The sequence below is a fragment of the Petaurus breviceps genome, unplaced genomic scaffold, assembly GCF_028583685.1.
Source record: "Petaurus breviceps papuanus isolate PSGF00001 unplaced genomic scaffold, PetGlider_PUasm1.0 90845, whole genome shotgun sequence".
Classification (NCBI taxonomy): domain Eukaryota; kingdom Metazoa; phylum Chordata; class Mammalia; order Diprotodontia; family Petauridae; genus Petaurus; species Petaurus breviceps.
Window position 1 is genome coordinate 6128174 of NW_027187359.1, and position 23159 is coordinate 6151332.

General features: G+C 41.2%; 1 protein-coding gene across 1 annotated transcript in view; it reads right to left on the reverse strand.

Moving 5' to 3' along the window:
* Nucleotides 1-23159, reverse strand: part of KIF3C (kinesin family member 3C) — a 62111-nt gene that overhangs the window by 12554 nt on the left and 26398 nt on the right. The window contains exons 2-5 of the mRNA XM_069072011.1: nt 16255-16356; nt 14101-14223; nt 12105-12223; nt 11411-11527 (exon numbers count right to left, since the gene is read on the reverse strand). Coding sequence (XP_068928112.1) covers nt 11411-11527; nt 12105-12223; nt 14101-14223; nt 16255-16356 — 461 coding nt within the window. The remainder of the gene's footprint in view (nt 1-11410; nt 11528-12104; nt 12224-14100; nt 14224-16254; nt 16357-23159) is intronic.

The window sequence follows — 23159 nt, forward strand, 5'->3', positions numbered from 1 at the left end:
TATCCCTATTGTACCTTAAGATTCCATGTTTCTTTGCCTTGACTCCAGGCTAAACACTATGATTCTTTCCCCTTCTCCATCTCATTTTCTTGCTTCCTCACGCCAAGATCTTAAAAATCTGTGAAGACATCTACGGACAGTCCTTAGGTATGAAGAGTTTTGGGATTCAAGATGGCAAGGAACTTGGGTGGTACCATGTCTGGGTCAAGAGTAGGGAAGACTTGAGTTCAAATTTGGCTACAGATGTGTACTAGAGGTGTGATCCTAGGCAAGTCACTTAACCTCTGTCTGCCTCAGTTACCTCAACTATAAAATGGGCATAATTTTATATAACCCTCCCACGGATGTGGGGATCAAATGTGATAATATCTGTAAAGTGTTTAGCATAGTGCCTGCTACACAGTAGCTATTTGATAAATGCTTGTTTCCTTCCTTGTGGCTATTCCAGGGCATGGAAGAATCCTTGGTGGCCATATACTTTTGCATCTGCAATGAAACCATCTGTACTTTCTGTTCAAATTCTTTTCCAAGTGCATTTTTCAGAGACAAGGGGTATATTCTCTTTAACATCTCCAAGGCAGTTCGCTCAGAAGTCACTTTGGAGGGTAGAAGTCGTTGTGGTACGGATGGGTCCATGTGAGGAGATCTGCAAAACCCCAAAAGGGCCAGCGATAGTGCAAGGGCTAGGGGCCATGTATGCAGCTGATGTCATACAGTGTTAAAGAAACTGTCAAATGTGTAACAGCTAGAAGATGTCGTATCATCATGATTTTAAAGGAAAATCCATCAAGAGAAATTGTCCAAATAAAATGTCACATGAACCAAAATATTTCTAGGATTATAGAGCTAGATGGGACCTTAGAAGTCACCTAGCTCAGAAAGAAGTGTCAAACACATAGCCTGGGGCTGCATGTGGCCCACAATGCCCCCAAATACAGCCCACACCAGACTAAAAGGTAGTTCCTAGCTGATGTTAATGTGTTAATGTATTAATAATAATAATAAAAGAAAAATACATGTGCCTGTATAGTTCTCTAAGTCAGTCTGTGGCCCACAGGCATCCTTATGTATATTGAGCAGATCCAGTCTCTTTTTTTTTTTAATTGATCCAGTTTCTCCCACCCCTTCTTTTACAAATGAGAAAACTGAAATTTAAGGAGGTTTTAGCCTTGCCCAAAGTCACACAAGAAAGAAGAGCAGAGATTCAAACCCAGCTCATCTGACTCTTTCAGAAGGCCAGGACTCTTTATATTATCTCAACTCATGGCTATAGACGGTTTTAAATGGAATTCCTGAGCAGCTTTATAATAAGATCATTTGCAGTACAGAAAACTGAGGCAGACAGAGGTTAAGTAACTTTCTCAGAGTCACATATGTAGTAAGTATTTGAGTACAGATTTGAACTTAGTTCTTCCTGACTTAAGGCTCACTGCTCTAATCACCATTCTAGCTGCCTTGGAATCAGGGTTAGCTAAATGGTGAAACTTATGGACTCCTTCTCAGTAGAATATTTTGAAATGTTTGAAATAAAATGCATAAGGTCACAAAGGAGACCAACTGAAATAGAGTTATCAAAACTGTTAGACCCTAGATTAAGAATCCCTGGTTGATGATGGCAAGATGGGGTAAGGGGAGCAAGACTGGAGGGCTGGCTGGTCAGGAAAAGCTTACAATGGTAAGCCCTGACATAATGTTAGAACGGGCACTTTGAAGGGAAGGAGCTATGGTGCAGTAGATGGCGTGCCAGGGCCGGAGTCAGGAAGACTCATCTTCCTGAATTCAAAACTAGCCCCAACCACTAGTTGTGTGATCCTGGTCAAGTCACTTAACCCTGTTTGTCTCACCTTCCTCATCTGTAAAACAAGTTGGAGAAAGGAATGACAAAACTATTGCAGTATCTCTGCCAAGGAAATCCCAAATGGAGACATGAAGAGTCAGACGTGACTGAAAAGCAACTCAACGACAAGAAGGAGAACTCCCTGGAGAAGCAGCTACCATCAGCACATCTCAGGTTTACTGTGTTTGAGAAATAGAGTTAAAAGATGGCATGGGGAAGACGTTTATAAACAAAGGTAGGAGGGCAATTCTAGAAAACAAACAGTACTGGGCAAGTCAATTAACTCCTTTTGGCTTCAGTTTCCTCATGTGTGAAATGCTACCTCATAGGTTTGTTGTGCTGATTAAATGACATAACACATATAAAGTTCTTTACAACCAAGTTGTGAGGGGGCAGCTAGGTGGCACAATGGATAGAACACTGGCCCTGGAGTAGGGAGGACATGAATTCAAATCCAGCCGCAGACAATTACTAGCTGTGTAACCCTGTACAAGTCACTTAACCTCAACTGTTTCCCCAAAACACAAACAAACAAAAAAAACATCCCAGTTGTAAGAGGCAAGAAGAGGTAGTGGATATATAAAGTGCTGGGCTTGGGATCAAGAGGACCTGAGATCAAGTCCTGCTTCAGACACTTAACTAGCTGTGTGTGACTGTGGGCAAGTCTCTGAGTCTCACACCTTCCAGAATACCCAAATTGCTTCCCAAGAAAAAATTATCCCACTCCATTTTTATATTTTTCTGTTAGAGAAAGGAGAAATGTGTCTTTTGCATTTGATCATATGATGATATTGCTGACCGTCAGGTTACAAAAGAGCCTTGTTGCCTTTCAATGCAGACTTTATTTACATGCAATATTCCACAGTCCTATAGCAGCTATTATTATATTAATAGGAACATAAAGCTCTTAGGTTTGAAGAGGTAGTGTGATACGGGGGCACAAAGATATAAAACTTGGACTTAATAGAACTGGGTTTGAGCCCTGACTCTGCTACTTGTATGCAAGCTGCTAAATCTCTCTCAGACTTGGTTGTCTCATCTGTAAAATGGGACTAATAATACTTGCATTAGCTACCTCACAGGGTTATTTTGAGAACCAAGTGCAAATGAAACCATTTCCTCACTGAGAACACCCTATTTAAACAAAGGCACATATTTCCAAACACTTTTTTTTTTCACCTTTACATAACCTGAACTGTTCTTGTTGGCATGAGTGTTAACACAGTTAACACGGTGGCCCAATACAAACTGAAATCTCCAACATTTGCACTAACAACAGGCAATAATTCTGTGGCTTGAAGCCCTTCTGAGGATAGAAAAAAATTTTTTTAGTTGTTAGAGTTGCTAGATTTGGAAACCCAGAAAGACCTCGGTTTTAGATACTTTTTCCTGCACTTACTAATTGTCAACCTCTACCTCAGTTAACTTTTTCTAACTATCACTCTCTCTGAATCTCAGTTTCTTCATCTGTAAAATGGGGATAATAAAAGCACCTACCTCAGGGATATCGTCAAGGACAAATGGGATAATCTATGTACTATAGCCAAAAGAACACCAGCTCTGGAGTCAGAGGCCCCAGGTTCAAATTTAGCCTCTAAAGATTATGACCTTTGTGACCTTGGGTCAGTCCCTTATTTTCTTTGGCCCTCAGTCTCCTCAGTTGTAAAATGAAGGACATAGACTAGGTAGCCTTTAGGATCCCTATCTCTTCTAGATCTCTGATTCTACGTAATGCCCTTTGCTATATATGTGTCAGCTATTGATGGTTACCCAAAATTATGTCAGCAAAGAACAAATTGTAGCAGGTTCTATTAGGGCCAGACCATGAGTCCGACATCTCAGCACTGGACTAACTGAGTTGGGGAAGAGTTGTTATCCAGGTATGGTCCAAACCCAATTAAAATGGAGCTCCCATCTGATTTTAAAGTGTTGATATATTAATAAAAAAGAAACATGTAAACAGGTGTGATTTTCTAAGTCAGTATGTGGCCATCACTGGGAGAAGAATTTTTTTCAGGGACAGCAACTGATTAACTAACAACGTGTTAAAAGTTCTACTGCTGCAGGGGATAATTGTAATCTGCATGGGAGATGAAGGACAATCACCATGGTAAGAATCATAGATTCCTGATGTATTTTAGAAGCCAAAAGGCCCCTTGCTTTTTATCTGGTTCAGCCAACTTCATTAAATACTTGTGAATTACTTAAGCGATGAAAAAAAAATAGTAGGAAAGATTAATGCTTCCCTCCTTAAGGTGGCATGTAATTCATAATAACGTCAGGCTGGAAGGGGCCTTACAGATAATTTAGCCTGACTCTTTTATTTTATAGATAAGGAAACTGAGGCCAAGAAATGTAGCATGAATTTTCCATAATCAGACAGCTAGTTAGAATTCAAGTCTTCTGACTCCTAGTTCATGGCTTTTCCAACTATATAATTATTTTGCTTGTATTTATTCTAAAGTCTTGGTAAAGTCAACTGTTTCTCAATATTCCCTTTTTTAAGGTGATTTTTTTTTCTCCATAGGTTTTTGACACAAAATTTGCCACCTCCCATATTAGGTACTTCCTGAGCCCCCTATTTCTTACCATTCCTTCCTTCTTGGATTTGCTTATGCTTTCCCTATCAAATGACCTTGTATTTACTGCATAGAGAGAGAAACAACTAGTATAGGAAATAGAGAGCAGGCCCCAAAAGGTCTGCCTCTGACACAGGGATGAGGAACCTGCAGCCTCCAGGCCATATGTAGCCCTCTAGGTCCTCAAACTTCATTGTATTTAGTCAAAGGATGGCACTTGAGGACCTAGAGGGCCACATATGGCCTTGAGACCTCAGGTTCCCCACCCCTGCTCTGACATGTATTGTCTATATGATCCTGGGAATATCCCTTCATTCTCAGGACCCCAAGACAAATTTCAAGACCATAAGTAACAAATCTGTCTCAGCAGTGGTAGTTTTTCTTCAGAACTCCTTATACCAATGAAATCACATGCCCACCTCTTCCTCTCCCCAACCCCCCAAAGCATATGTAATGTAATGTTCTTCAAGGCCAAAACTGTTTAATTCTGGTCTGTGCCTAGCATAGTGTCTGGCATGTGACAGACAGTTAATAAATGCTTATTGACTGAGTGTTTAATTATTGAGCACATGTTGAATTTCTCCAGTAAAACTGAAACTCATTAAGAACAGGGACATTTTATTTTATCTCTAAAGCCTTGCAACACAGTAGGTATTCACTAAATATTTTTTAATTGCCTTAAAGTCAAATGTAATAAAGAGAAGTATTTCTTTCCCCTATTGATTCATTCTATTTATTGTGATATCTTTTACCCCAACACTTTTATCTTGAATAGTTTCTGTTCATAGACATATTGTTAAACATTAATCTGTAACCACACTAAACCAGGTATGCCTAAGGACACACCAAATATAATGCAAGGTTATTGAAAGGGACAGATTCCAAAATTAGTAAAATGGCTGTTGGAGGACAGAATTTTTCTAGGGTCAAGAACTCAAATCAGCCCTTGCTAGGGGGGCGGTTGCCAAGAGAGATCACTAAACAGACCTGGAGAGTAAATGTTAGCAGAGCCTTTAACTTAAGTCAGATGCTGGAAGCTTAGGAGTGGCTTCTTTAAGATATGGAAAAACCCCAAACAAACAACAGAGGTAATGTAAGGTAGAGAGGGCTCCTAGGATTGGTCAGGGAGATGCCTAGGGGTTTCTGGCTCCCAGCAGGAATATGCTGCACATCTGGAGAAAAGGTGATACTACTTAAGGAGAGCTGAAATCTCTGGCTAATTAGCTCTTCTAAGCAGGCTGGGGGAGATGGCATCCTACACTTGAGAGAAAGAGTCAGCATCCTCAAAGTCTCAACAGGCAAGAAGGACTGGTTGTGTCTAATCTATTGTCCTCTAGCTTGGCTCTTTTTCCCAGTCAAACTCCTAGATAGGGTGTTTGTTCTCCCAGTTTATAGTTCCTCTCCTCCACTTGCCTCTCAATCCCTTGTGATCTGACTTCTGACCTTGGCCCTAGTTGAAACTGCTTTCTCCAAGGTAACCAGCAGGCTCTTCACTGCCAGTTCCAATGACCTTTTCTCAGTCCTCATTCTATCCAACCTCTGGGTAGCTCTTTTCTCCCCCTCCACTAAGTTTCTTCCAACAATCCATGTTTTGGTTTTTACATCAAGATCATTTCTGGATAGATCGATCCCCTCCTCCCACCCTCCATACCGAAAACGCCCTTGTAACAAAGACTGTTGTTGTCTGTCCTTCATTCTTGAAAAGATGACATCAGGAGGGTGATGTCTTGACTTGCAAGTGAATTGGATTTAAGTGAGGCAGGACTGTGCAAAGTCATTGGTCTCACTCCTCCAGAGTCATCAGAGTCCAATGGCAAGACATAAATCAGGATGACTGGCAATGGAACCAAATGCAGTGGGAGACCTTGGCCCTTTTAAGCTAAGGTCTCTCCCGGGTCTCAGTCTGTCTGAGGCAACAGTCATTCAGTGATTAAAGGCTAGGGAAGAAAGAACAATTATGCAAAACCAAATAATTTGGTGCCTGAATTTGTATGGAAAATTCTATACCAACAGCCCCTCACTCTCTCCTGATATTGTCAGCCACTCCATCTCCTTGAATGTTCTTTCCTCCTTTGGCTTATGTGGTACTTCTCTCTCTTGGTTCTCCTCCTGCTTCTCTGGCTGACTGTTCCCTGTCTCCTTTGCTGATTAATCCATCAATCAACAAGCATTTATCACGTGCCTCCAATGACATCCTTTTCTCGCCCCCACTTTGTGGGCATTACCCAAGTCTCTGTCTTGAGTCTTCTTCTCTTCCTTGGTGATCTCATTAGTTCCCATGGGGTTTAGCTGTCATCTCTTTGCAAATGACTCCCAACTCTATATGCAATTCTAATATTTTTTTGAACTTTAGTCCTGCATTATTACCAACTGTCTGCTGGGCATCTCCACTTGTATGTCCCATAAACATCTCACACTCAACATATACAAAACAGAATCCATTAAATTTTCCCCAAATCCAATTCTCCTCCAAACTTCTCTCTTTATATTAATGGTACCACCATGCTTCTAGTCAACCAGGTTCTTAACCTTTGAATAATGCCCTCCTTCTCCTTCTTCTTCAACATCCATATCTAATCAGTTGCCAAATTTAGAATCTACCTCTGAATCACCTCTTGAATCTGTCTTCTTTTCTCCATTTGCATAGGCTCTAGGCCAGGCTTTTATTCCTTCTCAACTGGACTAGATTTCTTGCTTTCTGTCCTTTCTCTAGTCCTTCCTCCACAAACCGATATTTCAAAAACACAGATCTGACCACTTCACTCCCCCAATCAAAACTCTTCATTGATTCTCTGTTACATCAAGGATAAAATCGATCAAGAATAAAATCCATCATCCATAGTCTTCCATTAAATTTAACCACTACCTAGCTCCTTCCCACTCACCTTTCCAATCCTACTGCACATTATTTCCTTTCACACTCTATTCCAGTTAAATTAGTCTCCTAGCTATTCCCTATACATGATATTCAATCTCCTGATTCAGGATAATTCTAAAAGACTCATGATAGAAAATGCTATCTACATCCAGAGAAAGAACTGATGGAGTCTGAATGCAGAGCAAAGCAGACTATTTTCACTCTCTTTGTTTTTCTTTTTCCCATTTTTTCCCCTTTTGTTCTTTTTTTTTTCTTGCACAACAGGACTAATGTGGAAATGTGTTTTACATGATTGCACATATATAACCTATATCAGACTGCTTGCTTTCTTGGGAAAGGGGATGAGGAAGGAGAGAAAGAAAGGGAAAAATATGGAGCTTATAATCTTACAAAAAATGAATACTGAGAATTGTCCTTGCATGTAATTGGAAAAAATAAAATACTATATACATGATATGCAACTTCCCATCTCTGTGCTCCCACCCTGGAACACAATCCCTCTTCATGTTGACCTTTTGGAATTCCTAACTTTCTTCAAGACCTAGCTCAGGTGTCGTCTCCTATGTGAGGCCTTTCCTTGATTCCTCCTAGTCACTAACAGTCTCTCCTAGAGAACTGCTTTATATTATTTTTGTATACACTTAGCATTTTCTTATCTGCATATACATATGTGTGTATACTGGCAAACTATAAGCTTCTTGAGGGCAAGAACTACTTCATTTTTATCTTTGTATTCCCAGAACCTATCACATATCACATTATATATATAAGAAAATGGGTATTAAATAAATTTAGTAGTCATAAAGGTAAAGCCCTATACTTGAATTCAAGAGGTAAGGTCTCAGGAAGTGTCCTACTCTGTCCTGGTCAGACCCCATCTGGAATTTTGTATTTAGTTCTAGGTTTAGTGCTAGGTACTACCTTTTAGGAAAAACATTGATGAGCTCAGAACCATGGGAAGAGGAAGGTGAACAGAATGGCAACAAGACCTTATGGCATGAGATCAGTTGAAGAAAATGAGAAGAGACAACTTAGGGAGAATATACTAGTTATCTTCAGGTATGCAAAAACACAGGGAAGAGGGATCAGATTTGTTCTGTTGACTCCAGATGACAGACAGAACCAGGAGTAATGTCTGGAAGTTACAGAGAGGCAGTCTGGTATAATTAAAACTATTCATAAATGGAAGAGGCATTTTAGAAGGTACTCTCCCTTCCCATCTCCCAGAGGTCCTAGACAGCAACTGGATAACCATTTGTTAGAGAAGTCAGAAAGGGGATTCCAATTGAGGTATGGGTTGGACTAAATGATCTTGGAGTTTCCTTGCAACTCTGAGATTCTCCAAGCTGCTGGACCTAAACAAAGTTGGAGCTGACTAACACGTTTATTTGAGGGACTTATGGGAAGTTAAGTAGAATCCCAGAATGCCACAACTGCCTCACTTTTCGGTTGAACAAACTGAGGTCCAGAGAAATGAAATTAAGTCTTTGTGACCTTTGTTAGTGGCAGAACCAAGGAGACCCAAGTCTCCTGACACTTCTTCTAGGAGGACTCTTTCCATTGCCATGAAATGTCTTTTTAAAACTAAGGATAATAATAATAATAATAATAACTCATTTATATAGTGCTTTGAGGTTTGCAGAGCTCTTTGGATACATAATCTCATCTGAGGTAAGAATAAAAGGCAGGCAGCAGTATGGTGCATAGGGAAGCAGTGCTGAATTTGGAATCAGAAGCCCTGGGTTTGAATCTCACCTGAGCAAGTAGTTTAACATCTCTGTGCCTCCCTTTCATCAATAATACAATGAGAAAGTTGGACTAGATGCTGAGGTACTTCCCAAATCTAAATCTATGATCCCATGAACAAATGAGAAAAAGTACTAGGAATGGTAACATTTAAGACATTATAAGTAAAGAGACCCAATTATATCCTAGGGAATCTTTCATTTTTTTCAAAAACTGTTCTAAAAGTCCTAATTATTTTAATATGTTTGGGTTTTCAGTTTATTTTTTAAATTAATAATCTTGTCTTTAATAAAGCTGGTTGTAAATCTGGGAACCAGATGATGTCTAGGGGGGTCTCCTCCACCTTCTCACTAATGATTCTTAACTATCACATCAATCTCAAGAAAAGCACCCACTTGCTGTAGCTCCTGTGAGCAAGGCATCCTACCACCACCTGGTGGCAGCAGACCTAAATGTCAGGGAATTAACTCCCTTGGAAACTGAAGTTACAAAAACAAATGATGACACTTCGGGGCAGCCTCTCTCACTCTCATCAAGGTCAGGGTCACCACAGATTGCGTAAATAAAGGGTGTGACTATTCTCAACCTAAAGCATGGAAAAAGGAGCTCCCTGACAATGCCTCTCACTATCTTCCTATTCCCCTTGCAAGGACTGTGATGTCAGATCTAGAGATGTTCAAAGATATAAAGCTCAGAGCAACCTCAGAGGCCACCTAGTTCAATTCTTTTTTTTTTTCTCCAAACATATGAGCCACAGAGGACCAGAGAAGTTAAGTGATTTGCCCAAAGTCATCCAGCTGGTACACAGCAGAGCTGGGAGTCAAACCCACATTCTCCAAGTCCAAAGCTTTCTTTCCTCAGTAACTCATTGGTGATTATACTTCCCTAGCAAAGTGATGACAAAGCATTTGTGTATCTTGGGTAAGTGTTGAAGATTTTCCTCCCCACCCCCTCCCTTGGAGTCCACTAGAGGCTTTGAGCTTTAACCATAACATGTGTGAATTCACATCACAGGCTGCTAAGAATGGCATTTTCTGGCATTAAAAATATGTGAATTTGTAAAAAAAAAAAAAAAAAAAAAAAAAAACAAGGCAGAAAGGGACTGAGATCTGTCAGTGGAAAACATACTCACACCAATGAAAACAGGGTTGCTTGAAATACTGAAGAACTACCATAGCAAAAAAGTATGGCCTAGTGGAAAGAATGTGGGATTTGGTGTCCAGAGGCATGGATTCCAATCCTAGACATACCTGTGTAACTTGGGGCAAGTTGCTGGCCATCTCTGGGCCTCTATAAAATGAAGGAGTTGGATTTGAAGGCCTTTAATGTTCCTTCCAGGTATAACCACATGATCTTAAATAACATTTAAAAGCATCCCAGAGGGAAGTAAGAGACTGGGTATGGAACATTCAATTGATAAGTTATATAATTTTGCTGAACATATTTTTAGAAATCTTTTTTTTTATTCATTGTCATGAGGGGTAGCTTTCGGAGCAGAGGGAGGTGAGAGCTATGTTAGAAAATAAGAGGTAATATAAAAACAAAAAATAAGAATACAATTTTTAAAAATGTGTCCTTCATTATGTCCTCTGCATGTTGCACTCTAGGTGACCGCCTACATTGCCTACCCATAGACCTGGTTCTTTCTCTTTCAGCAGAGCTTTAAATGTGACTGAGCAGTTCCTTGGCATTATAACAGGACTGGGTGTGGTCTTCTGTCTAGCACAAATAGGGAGGTGTGTTCTACATAAGTACCAGCAGAGGGAGCTCTACACCCAAGTCACAGGAATACAGAGTCTATACCTGAAGGATGATGAGAGGTATGATGGTCAAATCTCTCCTCTACTTTAAGCTGTACCAAAGAAAGGACCTACTAGAAGGGCTGGTATTTTCACCTCATCACAGGCCACCCTCCTTCCCCAATAGTATTTCTGGTTTTCTAAGACACCTCATCTTTTTGGAACTCATAGGATCATAGATATACAGAACTGGAAGGGAAAAAAAAAACTTAGAGGCTATCAAATCCCCTCATTTTACATTTGAGGAAGCTGAGGCACAGGGAGGTTAAAGGACTCACTCAATTTCACAAAGCTAGTAAGTGTCAGAAGCAGGATCTGAACCTGGGTCTTCCAGGGCCCTATCTATTATACCATACTGCCCACCAACTCTTCCCTTAAGATATTTACTCTGCTCATAGAGATTCTCTACATCAGAACTTGAAAAAAAAATCAGGCATCTACTCAGAATTCAGGCCACAGACAGCTCTATGTCTCCCTTTAGTCTTCCATCGTGACCATGGACCTCTTGACCCTGCCTAGGAGATGGGCCTCCAGAGCCCCACCTCTGCTCCCCGGGTAAGAATCTACTTACACTCCGGCTGGCACCAGTGGCTGGAACTTCCACTGCTCTTCCTCACAGTCCAGGTAAAGACGATTCATGATCTTATTCTTCTCCTCAGGAGGGATGAAGTTTTCAATGATCAGGTATCTGCAATGGGAATGGGAGGCAGGAGGGACAAGAGAAAAAGTGAGCGTGGCATAGGTGATAAGAGTATGGATTGGAGAATGCATAATATACACACATACACAAAAGCCAAAGAGGAGAGGTTTGTGGGGGGAAACAGGGAAAGCTGGCATTAATTAAAAAAAAAAAACCAGTGGCATTCAACATCTCTGGAGCCAAGGAACAAGGTCTAGCAGTTGAAATTGGAAAGCTAACGCATATTAGGGTGTCTGACAAACAGGAGGAAGAAATCCTCCAAGTGCTGACTTTCCAACTTCAGGCCTATCTGACTTCTCTCCTGTCCTTAGGGAGGACATCTTCTCCTCAATGCCGGACCAAGCCCTGACTCTCCAGCCTTGGTCTTACAGAAGATGGTACCGAAGTGTAGCAGCGGTGGTCAGAAGAACCCCGGCTCAGGGCTACTGCTACATGTGGGAATGTTCAGCATTGCAGGCTAGCAAGGGGGCCTGGTAAGCACGGCCTGAGTGCAGAGGAGCAGGCAACGGGAGAGGCCTACAGAATTTCCGAGTGGGCAGAAGTGACAAGCTGGACGAGCCCTTACTTGAGCTTGAGTTCCCGGGTCTGTTCATTCTGCGCTTCCTCCAGGTCTTGCCGCACGCGGATGTACTCATCATGCTGGTCCTGGATCTCTGCCTTCACTGCCTGCAGCTTCGCGTAGAGCTGGACAAGAGACAGACCGCGTCGTCAGTCAGCCCTGCCTAGCATGGCAGAGGCTGGAAACAAGAGCCTCCACCTCGCACTTGCCCCAGCAAAGATTTTCTCGGGCCCTGGGGAACCACTGCTTTCCTTGAAAGGGAAGGAAGGATCAGCGCCTGGATCTGAGACTTTCTTATTGCAAATAAAGCTCATCCCTTCCTCCCACCAAAAATGCCACTACCATCCCACTCTCCCATGGCTATGATCAGAGAGAAAGAGGAGCCCATAGGGTTATTTTGAAGCTAGCTGGTATCCCCACTCGACCAGGGTTTCCAGGGACAGGTTATGGGTATGAGGTCCTGTCTGCTGTAGTGAAGGAAGCCTAGAAGGGAAAATCATAGAAATCTTAGGTTTACAGGTGGAAGAGACCTCAGAAGTTATGAAGTCTAACCCCTTCCTTTTACATTTGGAGAAACAGGCCCAGGGAGCCTAAGTGACTAGTTCAGTATTACACAGAGGTGGGATGTGAACCTAGGGACTCTGATTTTAGAGCTGGTACTTTCTCCACTTTACCACATTGGGAGGAGGCAGAGAGAGGGTGGCTTATAGTGAGTAGGTAATTAGCCACATTTCCCTCTTTCCCATCAGCAACAGAATGGAGGACATTCAAAGAGTGTGGGTTCCTGGTAACTACCACAGCGGCAGACCTTTGTTCAGGACCCAGTCAAATTGCTACGGCCCTGGGAACTTCCAGAAGGCACATTTGCCCAGTGGCTGGACTCCAGCCTGACATGCTGGCCAGGCCCTAACAGAAGCTCTACACCCAATCACAGGCCTTTCCAGATCCCAAACTGTTAGAGTACTCGCTATCTTGCTGACAGTGAGTGAACTTTCCATCATCCTGGATATTCTCTAATTCTCCCTTTTCCAGTTTCTGTAATCTGGCCCCACCCTGGGTCTGCTGTCTCTCTTTAAGGTTCACTCCCCCACTCTGGGAGTAGTCTGACAACAGACAACACCCAAGCAATTACCTGGGAATGACGCAGTAAAGAAGGGAATTCATCTTTATTTAGGATTTTGACAGTATTGGCATGCTATGGTTCACAGGGTCACAAAGAGTCAGATATGACTGAACAACAATAAGACTTTGAGGATAGTCCCAGCCAGAGGTTAGAAGTGAAAACACTTTTCAATCTCAGGGGAGCATTGCCTATTTATATAGACTAGTATGCTTCACTCTCCTGGACCCCAATAACTTAATTAGAAGTATAGAGGATAAACAGAACAGGTATGTACACTCACACAAAACAATGGAGGGGAGGCCTTTAGACTCTCTAAGTTCCAGCCAAACTACCTTTGTATAGGCTGGGATGGGGAACCTGTGGCGTGGAGGCCATATGTGGCCCTCTAGGTCCTCAAGCGCAGCCCTTTTACTGATTCCAAATTTCACAGAAATTCCTAGGGAATTTGGCTTTAGAATCAGCCAAAGGGCTGCACTTGAGGGCCTAGAGGGCCACTTGTGGCCTCCAGGCCATAGGTTTCCCACCCCTGATATAGGCTGTCCCTTATGCCTGGCAGGTACTTCCTCCTTTCTTCCTCCTCTCAGAATCTCTTTGTTGTTGTTCAGTGGTTTTCAGTTAAGTGTAAGATTCTTTGTGACTCCATTTGGGGTTTTCTTGGCAAAGATATTGGAGTGGTTTGCCATTTCCTTCTCTAGCTCATTTTACAGATGAGGAAACTGAGGCAAACAGGATTAAGTGACTTGCCCAGGGTCACATAGCCAGTAAGTGTCTGAAGCCAAATTTAAACTCAGCTCTTTCTGACATCCAAGCCCAGCGTCCCTACCTACTGCACTACCTGGCTGCCCCAGCCCCCTTACTAACTCACTTTGTGACTCTCACCTTCTTGAGTTTTTTTGTTTTGACTTCCACCTCTTGTTGTAGAGAGGTATAGGTTCCCCGGAGCTCCATGGTCTCTTCATCCCTCAACAACATCTCCTGCTGCATTTCCCGCTCTCTGCGTTTCTAGGACAAGGCAGTGCAGAGGATACTTAGCATACCAAGTACATGAAGAGAAGGAGGGAGGCTATCTAAGGAGTCGTTCTGGCTTTGACTCAAGTAGGTCCCCTTGTGGTTTAGATTAGATAATGGAATAAAAGGAGATGCTCACATGTCAATCCACAGTTAACAAAAGGAGATTTACTTAGCCATAGCAAGAAAAGGATATTCAATAAGGATAGGCATTAAGGACACCTCAAGTTAAGTGAGCTGAGGGAAGCTCCCCTTCCTCTGATGCATATGTCAGCTAAGTATCAGAGGACCCTGTATGGATGTTTTGTACTCAGGCATGCAGGAAGTGATGTTAACAGTCTGAACCCACCATAGATGTGAAGATGGTCTCAGTACCTTTCCAGGAAAACGTGCATGGGAGGAGGGGCTCAGGTATTGCTTCAACCACAAGAGCCAGCTCGATTTCCAGATTCGTAGGAAATCAGCTCCTTGAGAGAGGGTATTATTTCACTTCATAAATGTTTTTTGATGGATTGACTGACATAGGACCTCATGAGCGACAATGAGCTCAAATGTCTCCTTGCACAGGATGCCTCTTCTGATCCCACTTCCTGATGTCCTTCCCTACTGACATGATGTTGTATTTAATTATCTGTGTACATCGTGTTCTCCCTACTCCTCCAAACTACTGGGGACAGTGACTATTGTGCTTTCATTCATGTATCTCTAAGACCTAGCACAGCACTAAGTACATTTTAAAAATAAATGGGATCTGTGATTTCACTGGTCTGGGGCACTTCCTTTTACCAATGAAGATCTGTGCCTGCTCTGCCACTTATATGTAGTCTTGGTGAGCTGCCTGGGGCACTTCATGGAGAAGTGACAGCCGGGATGTGTCAGAAGATTTGAACTCGGGGCTTTCAGATTTAAGGGCCAGCTCCCTGTCTACTATGTCACTTTGTTTACCACCTAGAATACAGTAGATGCTTAATAAATTCTTGTTTAAAAAAATGCATGAATGAAAGAAAACGTGCAAGGTCCTGAGCTCAGGTGACAGCATCTATTTCTCAGCTCCTTCCTATCCTCTGGAATTCCTCATGGACCTGATGATGTTCCCATTCATCCTCACCCCAAATGTGACCTCTTCCCTCCTCAGCTTCCCCTACTGGGACAAGGTCATTTGTTATCACAATTATTGAGCCCTTTTTCACATATCTCTGCTGGGATTCCAGCCTCCACATGGATCTGCAGGAATGGAGTGTATCCTGGGTAAAACACAGGCACGACCTCAGTGTCATTTTTCCTACTCTATGCATAAGGTTAACTAGTTAACTAAACGTATTTCCACTTTTATGATTTAGGGATGGGTCATCTAGTCTGGATTGTTCTTGACCTTCCAAAGCTGATGTCATGGAAAGCAACTATCCTGCCTTCCCACAATCCACTGCTGTCAGAGACAGACTGTTGGACTGGAAGGACTCAATCTGGCTCGGCATGGCATTTCTTATGCTCTCATGACCATCATGCCTTCCAGCCAAGGGAGAGAGCAAAGGGGGCAGGGTTCTATATGCTTGCACGGTTCCACTGGAGATAATTTTATACTTCGGAGGGAAGACTGATTTAATGTCCTGGGATTTTAGATTCAGAGTTGGAAAGAGCCTTACAGGTTGTCTAATCCAACCCCCTCATTTTACAGATGACAAACTAAGGTAGCACAGGAGAAAGAAGTGAGATTTGAAGGAAGGAAAAAACAAACATTTATTAAGCACCTACAATGTGCCAGGCACTGCGGTAAGCTCTTTACAAGTATTATCACGTCTGATCCTCACAACAACTCTGGGACTCCATATTACAATGTTAAGTGACTTGCCCAAGGGTTATATAGCTAAGAAGTGCTTGTGGCTGAATTTGAATTCACATCTTTCTGACTCCAGGTCCAGAGCTCCATCCACTAGACCACGTAGCTGTCTGGTCACTTGAACCTAGGTTCTCTTATTCTAAAACTTTCGGCCACAGCACATTGGTCCAGAAGGATAGCATCCTTACCTGCTCAGCAATTTCCTGCCTTTTTAGCTCCAACATTTTCTGTTGCTCATTGGTATGATCCATAATATTTCGGCCTCCAATCAGTAGCTTGCTCTCCATTGCCTAGGAGGGAGAGAGAGAGAGAAGGAAGTGAATAAGAGTCCAAAAGATCTTGGCAAAGAAGCTGATGGTGTCTTGTTTCCTCTACCGCATGGCCCCTGCAACACTGATACCAAACCCTGTCCTAGGCCTTGTGCCACTGAGCCCTCAGTGGGATCCAGCATCTGTCTCCTCCCTCATCTCTTCCTGGACTCTTCTGCTTCACACAGAAGTTCTCCTTGTTCCCAGTACCCTCCCAGAGGGTGAGGCTGAGAGGGGACCCCTGGGGGAAGGCAGGGCACCTGACATGTACACCTCCAATTGTACAGGAAAAGTAGGGCACTTGGCCAATGCACCTCTACCATGGAGGGCAAATGGATGGAGGTAGAATGGGAAGGAGGGAAAGAGGGGAGTGCTGCCAATAATGTTCTGTTCTGAAGCTGATGGTACTAGCAGGAGTTAGGGAAAATAACTTCCAGTCTTTATTCCATTAGGAGACCAACACTCAGGCCTCTTGGCTCCCTTTGTGGCTCAAAGGAGCTGATTAATGTACTTTGCAAACCTTTATGCACTATATAAATTCAATTATTATTATCATCATCCAGCTCCTAACTAGTTAGCTTAATGATTAGAAGTGGCAGAACTTTCTTGGCTTAGGAAAGAACTAAGAGCTTTTATCTTCCAGTGTATGATGTGGGAGGAAAGAGAAGAGCAGATCTGAAAGGCAAAGACCCTGTGTTCACAGGTCATAGATTCGGAGTTAGAAGAGACCTTAATTCATCTGGTCCAGATGAGGACACTGAAACACAGAGAAAGGAAGTGACAGGACCAAAGCCCAGTGATGAGCTCCTGACTGTCCCATTTTCTAACAACACTATGTTATTCGGTCATTTTGGTCATGTCTAACTCTTTGTGACCCCTTCAAGGGTTTTCTTGGCAAAGATACTAGAGTGTTTTGGATTTCTTTCTCCAGCTCACTTTCTAGATGAAGAAACTAAGACAAACAGGGTTAAGTGACTTGTGCAGAGCCACACAGCTAGTAAGTGTCTGAGACTGGATTTAAATTGAGACCTGGGAAAGAGCTTAGCTCAAAAAAACTGAGTCCTCCCACTGCATCCACGGTCATCTCCAGTCATCCTGATCTATATCTGGCCACTGGACCCAGATGGCTCCAGAGGAGAGGATGAGGCTGGTGACTTTGCACAGTCCTTAAATCCAATTCACTTGCAAACTATGATATCTCCTTCCTGATGTCATGGTCCTCTTTGAGAATGAAGAACAAACAACAATATGGAAACATGTTTTACATGATTGTGCATCTATAACCTATATCAAATTGCTTATAATCTTAGGGAGGGGAGAGGGAAGGAAGGGAGGGAAAAAAAACTTGGAACTCAAAATTTTATAAAAAATGAATGTAAAAAATAGCTCCTACATATAACAGGAAAAAATGCTATTTTTTAAAAAAAGTTACAATTGCCACCTCCACTTTCCTTTCCTCTCACTCACAGCTCAACCCTCCTGAAGGCATTTGACCTCATCAATTAATTGAAACCACATTCTCCATAGTTAGCAAAGATCTCTTAATGACCAAATCTGATAGTCTTTTCTTACTACTAATCTTTCTCAACTTCTCTGCTATGTTTGGTACTAGTGACCATTTTGTCCTCCTAGATACCTTCTTCCCTCTGGGTTTTCATAATCCTCCTTCTCTTGATTTGCTTCCTACCTGTATGACCACTCCTTGTCAGTCTCCTTTGCTGGCTCATAAACCTCATCATGCCTCTTAACTGTGGGTGTTCCCAAAATTCTATTCTAGGCCCTTTTCTCTTCTTCCTCTATTCTCATTCTCTCTCTCATTCTCTCTCTCTCTTTCTCTCTCTCTCTCTCTCTCTCTCTCTCTCTCTCTCTCTCTCTCTCTCTCTCTCTCTCTCTCTCATTCTCTCTGTCTCTCTCTCCAACCACATTAGTACCCACAGGTTTAATTCTCATCTCTGTGCAGGTTACACCAACAACTACATTTCCAGCCCCAACATCTCCCCCATTTCAAACTGGATATACTACAGACTGAATTTCTTATCTTTCCCCCTAAATCCTTCCCTCTTCTAAATATTTCTGTTGTTGTCAAAGGCATACCCATCCTTTCATTTCCTCTGTTCATAATCACAGCATTGTCCTTGATTCATCATTTTCTCACTCTCACCCCACTTATCTAATCAGCTGCTAAATCTTGTTATTTCTACCTTCACAATATCTATTATATCTGACCCCTTCTTTCCATTCATCCTCTCATCACTTGCTTAGATTATTAAAACAACATTCTAATTGGTTCTCCAGCCTCATGCCTCTCACCACCCAGCCTATCCTATACACTGTTACCCATCTAACTTCCTTAAGTAAAGATCTGAACAAGTGATTCCCCTATTCAACCAGCTCCAATAGCTTCCTATTGCTTCTGAAATAAAATATAAACTACCTCTCACTTTTAAAGCCAGTGCAATATGGCCCCAGCCTCACTGGATATTATTCTCCCCAACCTGGCCTTCTATTTGTTCCTCACTCACTATACTCCATTGCCTGTCTCCATGCCTTACCACTGACCATCCTGCATGCCAAGAACACACTCCATTCTTACCTCTTCCTTTAAGATGCAACTCAAGCACACTTTCTGAAGAAAGCTCTGACTGATCTCATCAACTGCCAGTAACTTCCCTCCCAGAATACCTTTTATTTAACTTGTATCATAAACATATATGTACTCACACATACATTTATTAACTTTATGCTTATGCTGCATGTGGGTTAAGTGACTTGCTCAAGATCACATGGCTAGTAAGTGTTAAGTGTCTGAGGCCGGATTTGAACTTGGGTTCTCCTGACTCCAGGGCCAGTGCTGTATTCACTGTGCCACCTAGCTGCCCAGCCCGTGTTTTATATATACTTGTCTCTCCCATTGGAATGTGAGCTCATCATGAGGAGGGATATCTGTATCTCCAGGACCTAGCACAGGCTTATTAATAGATGCTTATTGACCGATACCTTGGATGATGGTGTAGGATATAGGATATAAGTTAAAATATCAAATTTAAGATATTGTGTTCATTCTTTCTCTAGTAGCAGAAAACTGGAAACTAAAGGACTGTCCACATATTGGGCTAAACAAATTATGGCATATGAATATATGTGATTGTTATTACAACAAAGAAAAGAAAAAACAAATAGTTTTAGAAAAAACTGGGAAGGTCTATATGAACTGATATAGAGTGAATCACACAGACCTAGGAGAACAATTTATACATTAGCAACATTATATAAATTTTTTTGAAAGACTTGAGAAATCTGACAAATACAATGATTCCAGATGAATGAAGATGAAATGTATCCACCTCCTGACAAATGTGGTGGACTTAAAATACAGAATAAGATATAATTTTTGGACATAGCTAATGCAGGAATTTGCTTGACTATGCATACTTGTTACCAGGGTTTTTTTGTCTTTTTTTTTTTTGTTCAGTGTGGGTTTAAGGTGGGAGAGAAAGAAAATAAATGTTTAATTTTTAAAAATTTAAAAAGACATTGTGCTCCCTTAAGTTGTATAATTGTTTTATTTTTCAGTGTCTCTCCCCATCTTATAAAAAGGAAAATGATGCCAGGTATTTTCATTACTAAGGCAGCTAGTGATGCAGTAGATAGAATGTTGAGCTGGGAGTCAGGAAGACCTGAGTTCAAATCCTGCCTTAGAAATTTACTGAAAATGTAACCCTGACCAAGTCACTTAACTTTTTTTTTTTTTGCTTTAGTTTCTTTAACTGTCAAATGGGGATAATAATAGTGCCTACATCCCAAGGTTGTTGGGAGGCTCAAATGAGATAATATTTGTAAAAGCACTTAGCACAGTGCCTGGAACATAGTAGGTGCTACATAAATGCTAGCTATTATTGCTGTTCTTGTCACTGTTGAGTGAAATTTACTGAGCAGAAGAGCCAGGTCACATAAACCAGAAAAATGGAGGACTAGACATGTTCTCCAGTCCTAATTCTCAAAAACAGCTAAATAAAACAAACAAAAATCCTTCAAAGAGGTATTGTGTGTCATAGGAAGAGCAATTATAGTTGAATACAAAAGGAGAAGCAAAGCAAAAAGTCCAATAAGGTAACAGCTTCAGAATTAATAGTGGAGAACACTAATCTGAACTCACTCAATGCCCCTCCCCTACCAGTATCCACTGGCAGAAAACATAAACTAACCCATGGATCTGTGCTTTGGTACCCACTCAGGGATTCTCTTCTTTTTGTAGAGATTCTGCCAGGATGCACCTCATCCCTGACTTTTTCCCATCATCCATTGCAACAAGTAGCAGATAGCAACTATGCTCAGCCACATACAGAGAAGGGAGAGGAGTAAGAGGAGGGAGAAAAGGGTTTCTTTTTAACTAGGGTAGTCTCTAGGTTAGAGACCCACAAGACTTAAGAAACTCTGCCCAGACTGCCCATCCTACCCTCCCCCAGCTCTGTGAAAAGTGACAGATGCTGAATCAGCCCAGCTAGACAGTTAAAGAGTGATGTGAAGCAGGAAGTTGGGTTTTTTGTTTGTTTGTTTTTGGCAGGAGTGGAGGGGAGTGAGAGGGGGTGGAAGGGGGGGGAGGCAGGGCAATGGGGTTAAGTGACTTGCCCAAGGTCACATAGCTGGTAAGTGTTAAGTGACTGAGGCCTGATTTGAACTCAGGTCCTCCTGATTTCAGGTCTGGTGCTCTATTCACTGCACCACCTAGCTACCCCGAAGCAGGAAGTCAATGTGAGTAGCTGTAACAGCCCTAAAAGAAAGGGGACTGGAATCCAGCAAAGGCCAGGATTGTATTACTGAAGCTACTTGGGGCAGGGACCAAAGTTGGTGAAAAGTAAATTCCCCAACATTGTAGGAGGCTTCACTGACCCTCCCTATTCTTAGCCATAAGGAAAGAGAAGGAGTCAGACAGTGACAGAAGACTATAGGAGAAAAATGCTAAAATCACCACAAATTTCAAGATGAAGAAAATTTAATTAAAAATCTAGGGAACAAGTAAGTAAGTCAATAGAAAGGATATTTAAATTAGAAAAGAGAATGAGTATTAAAGGATCTAAAAGATTATATGCTTCTCCAAAAAGGAAATTGAATCAATATTTAATAAAAACAGCAACCTGTGAAATCCCAAGAGAGTATGGAACCACAACAGGATTCTCCAGAAAGGTTCAAAGGAGAATTGAGATTCTTGAGAGAAGATATTAGAAAGAATAAATATAAGAATGTATTTTCTGAAGAGCAGAAATAATTAGCAGAATAGAAAACTTAAATTCATACTGGTGAGTTTCTCTACAGGAGCCAAAGAGAGAACAACATGAATATAATGAAGTAAAGAAAAGAAAAGGAACATAATGTTTAAAAGAGTACATCATCTCTTTACAAGCAAAAGCCATTGATCTTCAAGATAGGATGAGTAAAGAAAAACCTAAGGATTATAGGTCTCCCAGCATTTTTAATTTTAAAAAACTGAACACCATAATGCAGGAAATAATTCTGAATATAGAATAAATAGCATAAATTGAAAGGATCCACAGATCTTCAGGAAAAAAAAAACATAACAACCTATATTTCAAACTCCAAAAAAATTGTGGTTAAACTTAACCATTCCAGTGAAAAACAACAAATTTTGCAGTGAATTATTAAGCTAAATGCTTTTGAAAGGATATAGTAAAAAAGAATAAAGGTGCCAGCCAGAGTTGATATTCTGGCAGGGAAATTCCCACACTACAGGGTGGGAAATAAAAAATAAAGGATATGATCACAATACTTAAAAAATAAAACCCATTGGTTATGCCCAGAGAGACAGTGTGATAGAGTACAGAGGTGTCAAGTTTAGAATAGATTAAAAAATAATTGGAAAATATTTTTTTAAAAAAGTAAAAATACAATACAACATAAATTATGTTAACTTGTGGTTTTCTAAGTCAATGGGCATCCTGCAACAATCCATTTCTATTTAAGTTTAACACCACTGATAATGGATGGAAAACTGTAACCAGGATCAGGATGACTTAGATTCAAATCCTGCTTCTGATACATACTGGCTGTGTGACCATGGGCAAGTCATTTAATTAATTTCCTCATCAGGAGTTCTCTATACCAAAAAAAATCACAAATCTAGTTTTGTTTTGTTTTTTTAATCCACTGGGAAGGAAGCAATATTTTTTTTCAATAAGGGGAAATTGAATTTGATTGATATTATCTGATAAACTTCTTTAAAAAGGGTAAATACATGTGGGGGGTAATCAATAGAAATAACTCATTTTGATTTCTAAAAAGCCTCTGGCAAACTCTAAATGAAAGGTTAATGTAAGATTTTAAATTATAACATAGCTGGATTAGGAGTGAGAGGATTCTGTCATGGATTAGAAAGTATATTTCTCTGTGGATAATAATTGGTAAGGTCATCCAGGGATGGATAGGAGAACTGGTCTCAAAGTTTTTATAAATTATCTGGAAAAGAGACCATGGAAATATTCATATTCAAAAATTATTCTAATCTCTTCCAGAGAGGAAAATGAAGGATTTCACAAGATTCTACAAGTAAACAAAATGTGACAGATGAGCTACAATCGTAGTCTGTTTTAGGTAAAGTGATCAGAAGACAATAAATCAAACTATATGTAAAATGATGGGTGTTTAAGTTATTTACTCTCTAGGAATTACAAACCAATACCTACCTTACAGAGTTGTTGTGAGGATCAAATGTAACAACACAAATGCAGATGTCCCAAAGCTAGGAGCTATTAAATAATACATAGTCAGGA